General features: G+C 46.0%; 1 protein-coding gene across 2 annotated transcripts; it reads left to right on the top strand.

The window, feature by feature from the left end:
• Positions 1-2005: 2005 nt before the first annotated feature.
• LOC310671562 (uncharacterized protein) lies at positions 2006-4619 on the top strand. 2 transcript variants are annotated; one of them, XM_083427824.1, is made up of 2 exons: positions 2006-2339; positions 3218-4610. In XM_083427824.1, exons 1-2 carry the CDS (start codon positions 2302-2304, stop codon positions 4329-4331), a joined length of 1152 nt encoding a protein of 383 aa, XP_083283950.1. In that variant the 5' UTR covers positions 2006-2301; the 3' UTR covers positions 4332-4610. The 2 variants fall into 2 exon arrangements, 1 of the variants encoding a protein (XP_083283950.1); XR_014508067.1 differs by lacking the exon at positions 2006-2339 and adding an exon at positions 2736-2841 and having other exon boundaries at positions 3218-4619.
• Positions 4620-16510: the final 11891 nt, after the last annotated feature.

Below are 16510 nucleotides of genomic sequence, written 5' to 3'. Positions count from 1 at the left end.
ATGCCTTGGTGCAGGGGGTGAAATGGTGAGTATCAGGCCCTGAAGTCGTAGTACAGACACCACCTTGCAGCAACAAGAAGCTGGACTTTTTGCGAGCAAAAGAATTAGCTCTCGACGTCTGAACTTGCGGGAAAACTTTTTTTTAAAAAAAGTGAGACATATTTATTCTGAAATCCAATGAGGAGGCATGTGTTGTTGTTATTTTAAGAACCCAACTCATAATCTTTGTTTCTTTTGATTTTTGCCATCCTATATATTCTTGCCCTGCGCAATTAACTTATCCTCCCATCTATTTTCATTATATAAAAATAAATTATCTGCTTAATCGCGTAAATTCCAATTATGGGTGGTTGGTTAGTTAGTTCTTCATGGAAATCTTGAAGCTGTGCGCAGGAGGAAGTTGGGTGGGAAAAGGGATGAGGCTCCTTCAAATTAAGAGAGAGAGAGAGAGAGAGAGAGAGAGAGAGAGAGAGAGAAGCAGAACTGTCTCCAAAGAACCAAAAATGTCACATTTTGTCATGGGCATTTTTCTTTTTGCACAACAAGGGAGAGAAAGGAAACTTTGGCCAATCTCAGAGCCAGAGAATATGGGGTATCTGTGGCCCTCCAGGCTGTTATAGACTGCAATGGGGGGCAGTGTGGTTTAGTGGTTAGAGCACTGGACTGGGACTGGAGGTTTCGAATCATGCTCCACAACCAGGCCATGTTCCTCTGGCCTCATGGGGAGCCTCTTTTGTGGGGCCAGAGAGTCGGGACCTAGGCCACGTGGAAAGGGTCTTGCAGGGTGCGGCCTTCACGCCCCACAGCCAGGCAAATTTATTTCATACCACAACATACGGCAGCCATTTTGTCTTTTGCTATGTTCTCATTGGTAGCCAATCGGTGGACTGGCCCATGTAGCACTTTCCCAAAATTGGTCTGGTTCCATATAAAGCAGCTTCCTCTGTTCTTATCGTATGAAATACCCCACTTTGTATATTAATAGGAGCACAGGATGTTCTGCATTTATATCCACGGGGGGATCTCATGAGCGATATGTTCAAATGTGTTTTTACGCTTGGGGGGCTGCTGCGTCGCTTGTTCCTGAACCTTTTCTTCCATTGCACACCTTGACTTGCATGAAACCTCCTCTCTCTTAGTTGCTCAGTGAACCAGACCGGGAGAAGGAGGAATGAAGGAAAACAGAAATCCGGCCTGAGAACGGAGGTCCCTGTTAAGAGAATGGCCAAGATCTCCAAGGATGAAAGGGGAGGCAGGGAAAAGCAAGGAGCCCCCGAAAACATCCCCCCACTCGGGAAGAACTTGTCGGCCAAACCCCTGCACGGAAGTGTATCTGCATGAAGACGATCAGCACTTTTCTATTGGATGGGTGTCACTGAGCAGAGTTTCCAATGGAGATGGTGTATCCGGATTAAGTGGGGGAAACAGAACGGGAGAGCATTTGGGTGTGGATGATGTCATGCAGATACAGAACTGGACTTGCGTATTTGACGGGGTGAGCTCCCGTTGCTCGGTCCCTGCTCCAGCCAACCTAGCAGTTCCAAACCACGTCAAAGTGCAAGTAGATAAATAGGTACTGCTTCGGCGGGACGGTAAATGGCGTTTCTATGCGCTGCTCTGGTTTCACCAGAAGCGGCTTAGTCTTGCTGGCCACATGACCCGGAAAAACTGTCTGCGGACCAACATCAGCTCCCTCGGCCAGTAAAGCCAATGAGTGGCGCAACCCCAGAGCCGTGACTGGACTTAACTGTCAGGGGTCCTTTACCTTTTTAAAAGCACTGCACACTGCCATGCGATGTGAAAGTGCTTCATCTTATCAATGGTCACAACTCCTGAAATGAATGGATGGCTCCAATGCTCCATTTGCTGCCTTCCTTCCAACATTAACATTTGTGTATGTTCTAAGATGTTTCAAATAGTCAAAAAGATGACAGCTTTTAATTCCTCTGAATTTGATATCTAGATTTTTAAAGGCTGGCTCCCAAAGTTATTTCAGGTGAAATAGATGGATTTAGGCCCATTGCTTGGCCGAATGTTAATCACACACACACACACACACACTTCAGTGGAAACTGATGCAGCTGAGCAGCTCACATTCGGAGCATCAACACAGAAAGGAACGGAAAGAAAGCAACACAAATATTTTGACGGAAGTGTCTTAGGAAAGCGATTTTAAATCATGGGCACCTGGGTTCTGAAAATGGTGTTGCCCGTATTGGTGTGAGTGATGGGGTCCCATGGCTCAAATTTCATGTAATCCCAGTGCAAAGGAAAAGAGCTAAGATCTTCTCCCTTACTATTATGTCCAAACAAGATGGGATGGGGAAGAAGAATGAGAGGTTTGTAAGGAGTCTTCAATAATTTGGCCAAGACAATTCTTATTGTTCAGGGCCTCATGCTATTAGCCTCTCTTGTACATGGAGATCCTTTATGAAATGCATTCAGGACCATCAAACAAATCTGTACTGAGATACACACATCACCATTTTTACTGCTGGAACTGCTCTGAATCTGACTTTAGGAAGAACGCATTTTAACTGCACAGTGTCCTGGAATAGACACTCTGCATTGGGAAAGAAGGGAACTGAGTTCCCTCCCATTTTCCACTTCCTGATGTTCCAAATGACCAGTACCCTGGAGTTATGATTTGTGTTGTTGTCAGGATTCTAACTGTAACTGACCTAAGAATTCTGCAAAGCAGTTGCTGCTGTGGCTGGCCGGCTGCTCAGGCAAACGTCAGCTCAGTGGCCAACAGCTCAGTCTTTTTGAGGCTCAGGAACACCTAGCAAATACCTGCTCTGTTTCTGGCACGCTAGACTCTAGCTGAGGAAGGCATTTCATGTAAGTTTATGGATTAAACATTCCTCACTATGCCATAGCTGTGTTTATGCTCGGTGGAAAAGGATAGCTGCAGTAGCAGATAGCAGGACAGTGAGACATGAGCAGCTCCCATCCACAACAGGTTGCTGAGGTTCTGGCCATTTTCACAGCAACAGTGAAAGAGTATATTAAATCAGTAGCAGTTTGCTGGAAGAAAGTATGTGTGGATCAGATGTCTATACCTAACCAGGGGGCGGGAGAGAGCAGGGGAACTCTTTCTTTTGCTGCTTCTTTCTGTGCATGGAAGGAAGAATGCAGGAGGGAGGATGTCCTTCAATGACTAGACATGCTTGTTATTCCCTCTCTCACTGCATGTTGTCTTCTCTTTTGTTTCCAGGATGTCTGCCAATGTCTCCCCTGGTCCCCTCCTCTCCAAACCCCCCCTGGGGGTGAAAGAAGGCTCCCTGGTGGTCAGGTGGCTGAGATTAGTGTCCTGCCACCAGTTGTGTGCATTCCTGATGGATATTATGGCCTGGATGATGTGCATTGCCTCAACAGCCATTGTCAACTGGCGAGTGTGGCGCGTGGAAAACATAAAGGGAAACATCTGGATTGGAATCTGGCAGGTCTGTTTTTTGAAAGACCCTTCTAACGACGGAAACTATTATTACCATTGTGAGGAGCTCCATGAACAACATCCAAACCTCCCGAGGGAAATTTTTATTGCTCAGGACTTAATGGCCTTAGCTGCCATTATGAATTCAGCCGCCCTTGGATTACAGTCATTTGCCCTCTGCAATGTCTTCGAGGCCAGAAAACATAAGGATTTTCTCTTAACCTTTTTTGGGCTTGGAGCTCTGCTGAACTTACCAGCAGGGATACTCGTCCTGATTTCCGTGATATGGAACATGTCTGCTGTCTTACAAAATGGGGAAATTGACTTCCCTGAAACTTTTGAATTGCCTCAAATTCCCAGCGAGCAGCATATTGGACCTTCTATTTATCTAGGCTTTATGGCTGCAGGTTTCCAGCTGCTGAGTGCAGCATTGGTTGGGATTGAGAGACGTTGCATCAGAACCACCGCAACAGATACATCTCAAATAGAAACTGTAGTGGTGATTACCCCAGGAAGTGCGGTAAAAAGCGAGAGTCTTACTACTTGTTCAAAGTGTGGTTCTCTGCTGGACCTGGTAATTCAAGAGAAATCCTCCGCAGTGGAGATGGAGGAAACCCATGCGGAAGATCTTGTCAAATCCTGCGCAGTTGAGATGGAGGAAGGCTGTGCAAGTGATCTTGCCATTCCAGAGGAATCCTGCATAGTTGAGAGGGAGGAAGGCTGTGCAAGTGATCTTGTCATTCCAGAGGAATCCTGCACAGTTGAGATGGAGGAAAGCTGTGCAAGTGATCTTGTCATTCCAGAGGAATCCTGTGCAGTGGAGACGGAGGAAAGCCATACACCCAAAGCTTACCTGAAGGACATCAAAGGCCACCTGATGTCCCCAAACATATGATTATACATGTGATTCCCTACAACAGGGAGTCGTAAACTATCAGATGCAGATCCACGCAGATCACTCCATACACGCATAGAAGTGCGTGGATCAGGACTTCAGGGATTTGGGGACTTCAGGTGGGCTTTGATGTCCTTCAGGTGAGGAGGCCTCTTTTTATGATTAGTATTTATTTATTTGTTTGTTTATTAAATATTTTGTTGATTTACAAAAGTGTGCAATGTCTCTCTCTCATGTTTTTTCCCCCCACGTAAAATTTTTACAAATCATTTTCATTTGTTGAGACATTAGGAACGAAAGGGGAAAGAGGTGGAGGGGGGGGAAGATGGGGGGGGTCGGGTGGCCTAGGGTGTGGTTCTTCATTTGTAGTTGGCTGTGGTGGTCTTTGTTTTCAATGTGTGAGTGGGGTGGGTGGGTGTTTTGGATCAGCAACAAATCTACTTATTCCAAGACCTCCCTTAAAGCAGTAGTGGATCACCATGAAGAAGGCGCCACCACTGAGAAGGGCTCTGCCTGGTTCCCTGTAACTTGGCTGCTCCCAGAGATGGGGGGGGGTCATATTTTTTTCCTTGATTTCCCCCTCTGAAAACTAGGTGCGCCCTATAGAGCGAAAAATACCGTAATAATAATTGAGTTAGACCCCTCCCATCCGGCTGGGTTTCCCCCTCTTTTAATTCTAATAGCGCATTAAAGTTCTGATATAAAAAAGGTTTGTCCTGGAATATCAGTTCTGGGAGGGGGGAAGAGCTAAGTGCCTTCATGCCCTGCCTGGAAGCTTCCTTGAATCATCCGTCCGGTTTTTGTGGACATCAGTGCATTGGAACAGAATGGGCAATTGGTCTGTTTGCATGACCCTAAGTAATTGTGAGGTTGGGTAACTTGCGATCTGAACAGCAGTGCCATATCCTAGAAAGTCAAACATCTTTTCTGTTTCTTTGAAATTAAGCATTCCTTAGAATAAGATACATTCTCCCCAAATCGCAGTCTCCCTCTGACCTCATCTGCCACAGCCCACAAAAGTCTGGGTGTCTTTTTCTGTCGACCTTGTGCTTTCCAAACAACTGGCCTCCTCCCAAACCGTAGTGCTTATATACTGGGATGGATCTCGTACACGGAAAACCACAAGAAGAATTCATTTCCGCAGCATCTGTTAACAGCTCCCCCCCCCCCCCCAATCTCTGAGAATTCCAAAGAGTTCAATATGGTTTCCAGAACCCTGAGAAAGCTGCAGGGTGGTGGTGGACAGGAGAGGTTTAGGAGAGAGAGAGTGACCCCTCCCTTCCCCCAGCTTAATCTGCAGCTAAATTTGATGTGAAATGTGCTTTTCTTAAAAAACCAAAAAGCAAGCCACAGGGACAGTCTAAGGAACAATATTTTGGGGTGGAGTGGGGAGATAGCTCCATTAGAGGTTCCACACTGGTAAGGAAAATTCCGGGTTCAGAGACTACTCAACAGCCGAGCTTGTCGGGGTATAGGTCCCCCCCCCCCGCCCCCGCAGGTCCATGTGGTCAGTAAAAGAAGGAAATTCCAGCAAGCAAGTGTTACCGGAAAAATCTGAGGGCTCCCTTGGACAAAAAGTAAAGACACCAACCAGAGTAAATTGGAGCAAATCAGCAGCCTGTAGGCTTGGCCTTTATTGAACTGTTGCAACCGGGTGTTCCCCTCACTTGCAAGAGAGAGGAAAGACACAGAAAATGGTGTGCAAAACCTTATAAAAACTTTTGAAATTCCCATCCCCTAGGTCAAGCCCACCCCCAGAAACATCATGCATACATTACAGAAAGGAGGGGTTGAGGGAGGAGTTGTGGTGGTAACCTGAGTGTCCTGTCACCTGGCTGGTTCCCTTCTACCCCTCCCCATGAGTCATTTTCTGAAGACAAAAGGTAGTCGCAGTTTCCTGCCCCCTGAGGGAAGATCTGATCATTGTCCTTTGTTCCAGTCCATGCTGAATCCACTCCCATATGCAAGTTCTTTGTGATCTTGATTGTCTTCTGTCTGGGATCATCAGGGTTGGCATAGCAACTGGGCAGGGCTCCTGTGGATGTGCTGGGATGGTGAAGGGATTATGGCGCCCTGTATCAAACCTTCCCCATTTTGTAGTCTTTCCTTCATGGAGTAAAATAAAAATGGAACAGTGCAAATCCGATGTATGGTTGATTTTCTATTAATTTATAACAGAAGTGTAGCGTATGTAGTGTGTGAGTGTGAGTGTGTGTGAAGTTTGTACAAACTGAATGATGGGGGGGGGGGTTCCTGCTACACAACCAAATATGAAATGGTGTGCAGAGCTTGGGAGAAGGGCACACTGACCAGGGCGGGAGGCAGAGAGCGGAGGAGAACAGCAACAGATCTACTTATTCCAATGTAGGGCCATAAGAACCCCCCCCCCACACACACACACAGCCATTCTTTCACAGAAAATGTTTATTATTCGAGAGCAGCAAAAAATCCTGTGTTCTGAGAGGGGGGGATTGCCCCCCCTTCCCTATGCAACTAAAGAGGAAAGGAATTTGTAACTCTGCTGGGGAATGTTTCCTGGCTCAGAAGCTAGTTTCCCAGTGTTTCATAAGCCTTAAGTAGGTCTCCATTTGAGAGGGAAAGGTTATTAAATGCAGAAGCTTCCCTAGCTAGCAATTGTCTATCTGAGTCCAGTTTTAATTTTGATTTGGTTGGACAGAAGAGTTGTAAGGCTCCTGATATCCGTCTCTGTGAGACTTCCTGGCCTCTTCTCTTGGGAAATTCCAACACCCCCCCCCTTCCCTCTGTCTCTTTCAGTCCCCCCCCCCCCCCTTCTTACTTCTGTGCCAGGTAAATTTACTCCCGAGTAAGCTTCCCTTAACAAGAAAACTGCAATAGGGGGGAAATGTTTGCTAAATGTACCCCGCGTCTAACTTTCCTAAGTGTGGATATTTTAAAAATCTTAATTAGGCTTCCTATTCTTATACAAGTTATGGAAAGAAAAAATTGTTCATTTTGTATTCCTATTAAATCCAATCTATGGCTGTTTTATTATTTGTGAGTGGTTGTATCAATTGAATTAACCCTTATCTCAGGATCTGAGATCTATACAAGGTTGGATACTTCTATTTTCCTCCTCTTTAGGGTGTGATAGGCAGCATTCAGGATAGGAGCATAGATGTTTCCTTTCCAGTTGTGCATCTGTACTTAAATGCATGTGTCTCTTTGGTAGTACAAATCTTGCTGTAAACCCTGTATTTTGGAGGGTTGGACTAGATGACCCCAGGGTCCCTTTCAACTCTCCCAATTTTATGGCTATGTGGAAGGCAATGAGTCTGCAAAGCATTGGAGGGCATTTAAAATTCTGGTGTATGGTGATGGGTTGAAGTTTAGCCTAGCTTTGCTTTTTTGGTATAGAAAGATGGTTTGGTTTCAGAGTTGGAATAAAGTTTTAAAAAGGGTGTGAGGTGTCCGAAACCCCCCCCCCTCCCTTAGAAGGAGATTTTATAGTCAGGAGGCCCCTTTTGAGGAATGTAGCTCAGGCGATGAGATAACGGGTGACTCCTGTCTGGGAGAAAAGAGGGAGGCTGAAACAGGAGGAAGGGGGGCTTACAGACAGTACATGTACGTACTGTCTCCCCACATAAACCCTGTGCCATCCCCAGATTTGGTTCGAAAGGGGAGCCCGCTAGGGGCGCATTGGAAGATGGCCGACAATACCATCTCTCCGGCCCACATGAGGTAATTAAGAGGCTGATACAGTGGTGCCCCGCAAGACGAATGCCTCGCAAGATGGAAAACCCGCTAGACGAAAGGGTTTTCCGTTTTGGAGGTGCTTCGCAGGATGAATTTCTCTATGGGCTTGCTTCGCAAGACGAAAATGTCTTGCGATTCTTGCGATTTTTTTTCACTCCCCACCCCCTTTTTCTAAGGCACCAAGCTGCTAATAGCCTTTTAGCAGCTAATCCGCTAATCCCTTAAACCTTTAATAGCCGCTAAACTGCTAATAGCGCTAATCCGCTAATCCGCTAATGGGCTTGCTTCGCAAGACGAAAAAACTGCTAGACGAAGAGACTCGCGGAACGGATTCTTTTCGTCTTGCGAGGCACCACTGTATGGGAGTATGCAGCCTCCCTTGTTACCCCAAGGGAATGGGGAACACTGCCTCGCCTGGAGAAAAGAGAGAGAGAGAGAGAGAGAGAGAGAGAGAGAGAGAGAGAGAGAGAGAGGAAACAAAACGAACTGCATTTTTCAGTCATTACTGGACCTTCCAGCTAAGTTTAAAGCATAGACCGCTACTGAGTAAATGTTTTCCCCCAAAGTGTTAGAATGCCGCAAGTAACAAAAGACGACATGTGTTATTTGATGTGATATCCTATATTTACGCAAAGGTATCCGTTTACAACATACCGTGTTATTATTTGATAGCACAGCAATTGAATGAAACCAGATGAAATTGGGTCTAGATTATGTCCTCACCTGACATGGTGGTCTCTGTGCAACACTTAACTTGACAGGAGATAACTACTCCTCGTATCATGGTAGTCTTCCACGGGAGGACGAGAGTCTGCTCTCTGAGCAAAATCAGTCCCAAAATAAGAGTGGGCAGTGTAGGGCCATAGCAACCCTCCCCCCAAAGGCCTTTCTGAGAAAGAAGAAGTCTGTCAGGAGAACAAGGCTGGCTCTCATTCCCCTTTCCTGGGAAGGTTGCCAAGAGTCCACAATAGTCCCAAAGACAGGAGCTTTCTGTTCATGCTCAGAGGAACTCATGGGGCAGGACTCCTGAGGGAGGAGAAAGGGGAGGGAACTGGAAGGGGAATATATACTCTGTCCAAATGGCTGTGAACCCGTGCTTGTTTGTGAACTATCACACTTGCTCCTTCTACCAGTTCATGGGTGGTAGAAATAAAGCTTTTTCTCCGAAACTGTACCTTGAGTGTCTGTTTGACTCCCATTTTCCCTTTCCCGGGCGCAATGTTTTCCCCCACCCGAGGGCAAAGCCTCATAAGGCTACAGCATCAGATGGGGACCTACCTAGATGGTTAGGTCCTTCAAGTGTTGTTGGCCCATTTGGGAAAAGGCAAAGGCTGCTGTATTTTGGTAAGCTTTCTGAAATAACTGGCTTAAACGCAACTGCCCCGAAGTCATGGAAGTCTGCTCCAATTCTTTTAATGGTGTGTGTGTGTGTGTGTGTGTGTGTGTGTGTAAAAATACATTGAAAGTGTTATAGGAATTCTAAGGTCTCAAATATTGAATGTTGTTGTTGTTTAGTCGTTTAGTCGTGTCCGACTCTTCGTGACCCCATGGACCACAGCACACCAGGCACTTCTGTCTTCCACTGCCTCCTGCAGTTTGGTCAGACTCATGTTTGTAGCTTCAAATACACTATCCAACCATCTCGTCCTCTGTCGTCCCCTTCTCTTTGTGCCCTCCATCTTTCCCAACATCAGGGTCTTTTCCAGGAGTCTTCTCTTCTCACGAGGTGGCCAAAGTATTGGAGCCTCAGCTTCAGGATCTGTCCTTCCAGTGAGCACTCAGGGCTGATTTCCTGAAGAATGGATACGTTTGATCTTCTTGCAGTCCATGGGACTCTCAAGAGTCTCCTCCAGCACCATAATTCAAAAGCATCAATTCTTTGGCGATCAGCCTTCTTTATGTTCCAGCTCTCACTTCCATACATCACTACTGGGAAAACCATAGCTTTTACTATATGGACCTTTGTTGGCAAGGTGATGTCTCTACTTTTTAAGATGCTGTCTAGGTTGGTCATTGCTTTCCTCCCAAGAAGCAGGCATCTCTTAATTTCGTGGCTGCTGTCACCATCTGCAGTGATCATGGAGCCCAAGAAAGTAATATTGAATAAATGTTGATAATTGCACAAGGTAAACACACACACATACACATGTATATAAACCACGTGTCTAAAATAGTACAGGAGAGCAATCCAAAAGCCATCTTGGCTCTCCTAAAGGCTCTCAATATTCCCTCTGCCTCCTTAATTCCCTTTGCCTGAGAACATGTAGGCCAGTGGTTCTCAACCTGTGGGTTTCCAGATGTTGGACTACAACTCCCATCATCCCTGACCTCTGGCCTTGGTAGCTAGGGGTGATGGGAGTTGTAGTTCAACAACATCTGGGGACCCACAGGTTGAGAAAGGCAGAGAGCAATAAGGGAAAGTTCTTGAAGGGATTCCTCTCCTGTATCTATGAACCTCCTTTATATTAAATGCCATTGTTTGCCCAGATGCTCTACATCAGGCTTCCTTAAACTCGGCCCTCCAGATGTTTTTGGCCTACAACTCCCTTGATCCCTAGCTAGCGGGACCAGTGGTCAGGGATGATGGGAATTGTAGTCTCAAAAACATCAGGCGGGCCAAGTTTGAGGAAGCCTTCTCTGCACTGAGGGATGTCTGACTGGCATCCTGATTGTCTTATCAAATGCTAATGTTTTGTGTAAACTGTGTCTGGAACTACGTAAAACCTGCTAAATCCTCAGCAATATCACACTTTGTCCTGCCTGAGCCGCAGTAATCCCACCTTGTGTGTGATGTCAACCTTTTTATTCGACCGTCAGTCAGAAAATAAATATTTGTCAGTGCACAGTTAAAAACATCGATAAAAAATTTAAAACTTAACCAACACTAAAATGGGTTAAGCAGATAGCCCTATATCAATACAGTCAATTATAGTCTTGCGACGCTTAAAAGCTAAAAAAAGAAATTTGGCCACCAAGGAAGGTATAGCTCTACTGACATTATTTAGCAAGCGTAAAACCTGGTTTTCTCTGGGTAGGAAGCTAAATTGACGTAGAAGTGGGGCTATAAAATTTTGTCTAAGCTCTGCATAAGAAGGGCAAGTCAAGAGAATGTGTTTGGTGGACTCAACCACACCCATGGCACAATGACAGGTTCTCTGGGCGTATGGTACTCCCCTGTACCTTCCCCACAATATCGCAGAGTCAAGGACATTTAATCTAGCTGCTGTAAAAAGTCTGCGGTATTCCACATAGTGGATTTCTGCAAGGTAGGGAGCTGGTATGGTCCGGTAAATCTGGTCCCCTAGGAACATCCCTGGTTTTACCTGGGCTATGTCCTCTTGCCTGGCAATGTCACTCAGTCTCCGGGAAATCACAGCTCTAGCTTGATTATACGTCATAGACTCAAAGTAAAGGTGAGACAATCCGCAGGATTGAACCTCATTAATGACCTCCTTTTCCCACGATGATTGGAAATCGTCCCTCAATATCAAGGGGGCAATACCCACTGGTTTGAAACAAAGCTTGAGCCATAGCCAGAGCTTCGTCTTCAAGGCCACGTACCGTAGAGCTTGCCAGCCGACCTCTAATCTCATAACCGCACCCGCTACTGAGGGGGGAATCCTAAGGATGGCTCTAAGGAATCGCGTCTGAATGTGATGTGAATGTGATGTGTGTGTGATGTAATTTCTGACTTTGCAGAGGGGATGTGCTTCTTTTCCACACCAAAATGCAAACCCTGAAATAAGATGTTTCTTCTTGATTCTGGGTCTCTCTTGCCTCCTTGCTAGGAGGGGAGGGAACTCTGTCGCAACAGAATAATAAAGATCTGCCTTGCTTTCACTGCCTCCTGCCTCCATCCATTCATCTCTGACCGATCATGGACTTAGGGGACTCATGGACTTGGGCAGCAAAAGCTAATCACTCCTATTTTTTCTATAACAAAACATAAAGGTAAAGGGACCCCTGACCGTTAGGTCCAGTCGTGGCCAACTGGGGTTGCGGCGCTCATCTCGCTTTACTGGCCGAGGGAGCCGACGTTTGTCCGCAGACAGTTTTTCCGGTCATGTGGCCAGCATGACTAAGCCGCTTCTGGCGAACCAGAGCAGCGCACGGAAACGCCGTTTACCTTCCTGCCGCAGTGGTACCTATTTATCTACTTGCACTTTGAGGTGCTTTCGAACTGCTAGGTTGGCAGGAGCAGGGACTGAGCAATGGGAGCTCACTCCGTCACGGGATTTGAACCGCCGACCTTCTGATCGGTAAGTCCTAGGCTCTGTAGTTTAACCCACAGCGCCAACTCACACATAACTCACGCCTCCTAACTCAGCTTCTACAAGTGCCCCCTTGCACATGTACCCTGATGCCCTTTGCCAGAGGCTTGTTTAGGGGAGTGTGCCTGGTTTGCTTGCATTGGGCACCAAGCTGAGTGCCTAAGGGGGAAATACAACAATGACTTAGAATGAGAGGTGGGGGGTACTGAATTTTGGCATCACACAGGGTGTCGCTGAAATTTTAAAGCCCAAAGTCTGCCCCTGTTTTGTTCCACATCTGAAGCATTAAAAAAACTTTTTTGGTTGGTTCCATGAACTACACGGCCTGACTATGGATGTGCTGTAATTTTGTTGCTTGCTGCTTCTCTTGTTGAGATTTGTAAATGTTTTAGTGGGTATTGTGGATTTCTTTGATACCTTATTTTCCCGTGTATAAGACGATGCTTTTTGCTATAAAAAAAGGACAAAAATTGGGTGTTGTCTTAGACACGGATGGTGAATGCAGAAGGGGGACGTGCAGCAAGAAGATTGACAGCAGCGATTGGGCGGGTGATTGGTGGCTGCGGCAAGGCCTGCTGGCAATTGGCTGTGGGAACTGGGCAGGCAATTAGTGGCTCTGGCGAGGTGGGCAGGTGATTGGCGGCTGTGGCAAGTGGGTGGGAGGGCTGTTGGTGGTGGCGAGCGGGCAGACAATTGGTGGCTGCGGTGAGGTGTGCGATTGGCAGTGGCGGGCAGGCGGGTGAGCGATTGGCGAAAGTGACCTCCCCCCCCAAAAAAAACCCTAAACAATTTAATTTCTTAATTTTGCGTTTTTTAAAAAAGGGGGTCGTCTTATACACTGAAAAATACGGTATTTTGTTAGTTGCTCCTTGGGACTTTTTATCAACAAGTGCCTTTGAAATGTTTTAAATAAAAATTGAGGTGTACTTAACAGTATTCCCAGTAGAGGGCAGCAGTACATAACAGCTGAAGTTGTCACATCCCTGGCCTCATGAGTCCTTCCTATTCATGTAAGTTTTTTATGATGAAAAATATACAAACAAGTACAGTGGTACCTCGGGTTAAGTACTTAATTCGTTCCGGAGGTCCGTTCTTAACCTGAAACTGTTCTTAACCTGAGGTACCACTTTAACTAATGGGGCCTTCCGCTGCTGCCGATTTCTGTTCTCATCCTGAAGCAAAGTTCTTAACCCGAGGTACTATTTCTGGGTTAGCAGAGTCTGTAACCTGAAGCGTATGTAACCCGAGGTACCACTGTAGAGCCGTTTTCAGAAGGATGGATATGCTACTAAAGATTTACTCATAGCCAACAAGAGTTAAGAGTGAGTCTCAGGTACTACCAAGGGTGCACCTGAAACATTTTGGAACCTTTTAGAAAGCATTACACAAACGCTGATTATTAAAGCATTTTTTTTTTTATTTTTTTTTGTCTTCAAGAGCGTGCATTGCACCACTGAACCTTCCTCATGCTAAGCTTACTGGAGGGTTGAAGGACTGTGAATTAGGCCTAATCCGATGTGTTAAATTGCATGATACATCACACATGTCCTCCAATCAGCCCCCCCAAATTGAAATACTTGATTTTTCCCCCAGTTCTGGGATAGCTGCTTCCAATGAACAGGCAGGGCTCAAGGACAGGACTGGGTGGTCCAGGCAATGTTTCGTGAACTCCACAGCACTGAGAGCATATCAGAGAATCCAGACAAGGCCGCATCTTCAGCCTTGTTGCTACGACACTTCTCATGTGTTGGCCAAGAGGAAAAAACCAATTTATTTATTTATTTAAATTGTTGGGAGCACCTAGCAGTGCAGATGTTGCTGTGTTCCCAACCCCACCCATCCCACGTGGCCAATGGTCAGTGTGATGGCAGTTGTAGGAAGGCAACTGGCGCCGCAATCCTGTTTTAAAGGCACATGGCGGTCCCTTTGCAGCGCTTGATCGCAACACTAAACTCAGGCACATCAGCTTGTAGCTTTCAACTGAATGATATGTGTAGGAGTCATAAGGCAGGACCTTTTTATTTGGCGGGCCTTCCCCCATTCCCATGCCGCCACTTGGAAGGTACTAGATGCAAAAGAGGTATCGTTTGTACGTACTTCTGGAGTCGAGATACCAATTCCTGATCATCTGAAAACCCAAAAGCATGAAGTTAAAAGGCAGAACTGCCAAGACGTCGTTCAGAAGCCTCAAGTTCCACTTTACAAAGCACACACCAACTTCCTAGTGAGAAACTAAAAGGCACCGGGTGGCTACATCATTGCTCCTGTGGCCTCACCTCTCTGCCTTATTTTCTACCCTGTCCTCAGTCTCCATGCTTTTATGCCTGTACTAAGCTCCCAGGTGGCTGCATATGGCCTCAATTTGAGAAATCACGATAAGGTATCCATTTGCTAAGAGATGGGAAAGTAGGGCCATCAGAATCCCATCTTAGGAGCTACAGCAAGGATCTTCTAAGAACGTATTCATCTTAACCCACTATTATTTCACACATCCAGGGAGAGACAGACCCGGTTTCTAAGCGGAGAAAGAACGAAAATTACCTTTTCCATTGAAATGGCAGAAAACAAATTCAGGCTGTACCAAAGATAAAGGGAAATATATACACATAAGGGAAGAGAGAAAACCTGTTTCACACCACATTGTTTCAAATGATCAAGGTACCCACTGACGCTTTCTTCTTTTTAAGCTTGACCCTAGCTAGTGTTCGTCAGCAGTTTAATTGACAGTACCCAAAGGCAGCTGTGGCAGAAAAACAGACCAAACCCTCATAGCAGAAAGCAATGGTTTTGTTTAGCTAGAATTCATTTGGCATTAACTTGCTAAAGTAACGCAAACTGGGCAACATGTCAACAGGCATGGCAGCTAATAACTAAAACTGTGTTGAAGAATTTGGCTTGAATTTGGCGGGAGCTGTTGTTCCCTTTGCGTAGAGGTCAGTTCTGGCAAACCTACTGGGGAAGTAAGTCTCTTCCAGGGCCTAAGGGCCTTCCAGTTTTTTAAGCCTCTGCAGCTGGCTTCATTTCACCATTCTCCATCTACCTACCTAACACATTCCGAGCACCTGCTACAAACCCCATAGTTGCTCATATCAAAACAAGATCATTTGTCCAATTCTCTCCACTTCTTCCCAGAGTTTGCGGGCACACCTGTGTGAACACGATATATCCCAATGGTCAAAACTCAGTAAGGGTTAAAAATCCTTCCCAACCCCCTATACCCGATTTGGGGGATCCAACTTTCCCAGCAACCCCCTCCTTCTGCTTCCAGGGGGTTCAAAATAGAAGCTGTTGTCTTCTCAACATCAGGGGTGACCACTGCTCCTTTCCCGATTTTTCTTCTTACAATTGCTTAGCTTACAGAGTAAATTTATACTAGCTATTTTTGCTCTCTCCCCATATAATTCCTCTGGGCTGTGGCTCAATGGCCGAACACGGTTCGTGCAAAAGGACCCAGGTTCTCCAGCATCTCCAGGTACGGTTGGCAAACACTACTGATATCCTGCATTGCAGGGGGTTGGACTAGATTACCCTTGGGATCCCTTCCAATTCTACAATTCTATGATCCTGAAGAGCTGCTTTCAGTCAGTGGTGACTACACTGGGTAAGATAGCCCAGTACTGTCTTACTCAGTTTAAGGCAGCCTCATATGTTCCTTTAAGGGTTTCCTTATTTTAAAATTGCTTTTAACAGCAATTACCGTATTTTTTGCTCTATAAGACTCACTTTTTCCCTCCTAAAAAGGGGAAATGTGTGTGAGTCTTATGGAGCGGATGCAGGCTGCACAGCTATCACAGAAGCCAGAACAGCAAGAGGCATTGCTGCTTTCACTGCGCAGCGATCCCTCTTGCTGTTCTGGCTTCTGGGATTCCGAATATTTTTTCCCCTTGTTTTCCTCCTTCAAAAACTAGGTGAGCCTTGTGGTCTGGTGCTTCTTATAGAGCGAAAAATACGGTACCTAGGGTTGATTGTCGATTACAATCCAAGTAACATTTCTCCCCACAAACTAAGTTGTCAGCTTATGCTAAAGCTGTCAGTTTATGCTACACTGGGCAACACAGTATGCATGGGTTAAAACTGGATTTGCCGTGATAAAGGGGTACCTCCCGGGCTGCCCATCTCTCACCCCCATTTAAAATAGCTCTGAATCCCTTACAGTGCCTTGTGGGTTAAGGAAGGAAGTGGTGATAAACAAGA

The sequence above is a fragment of the Podarcis tiliguerta genome (assembly GCF_965153285.1).
Source record: "Podarcis tiliguerta genome assembly, chromosome: 2".
Lineage (NCBI taxonomy): Eukaryota > Metazoa > Chordata > Lepidosauria > Squamata > Lacertidae > Podarcis > Podarcis tiliguerta.
This window is presented reverse-complemented; position numbering and strand designations above follow the sequence as displayed.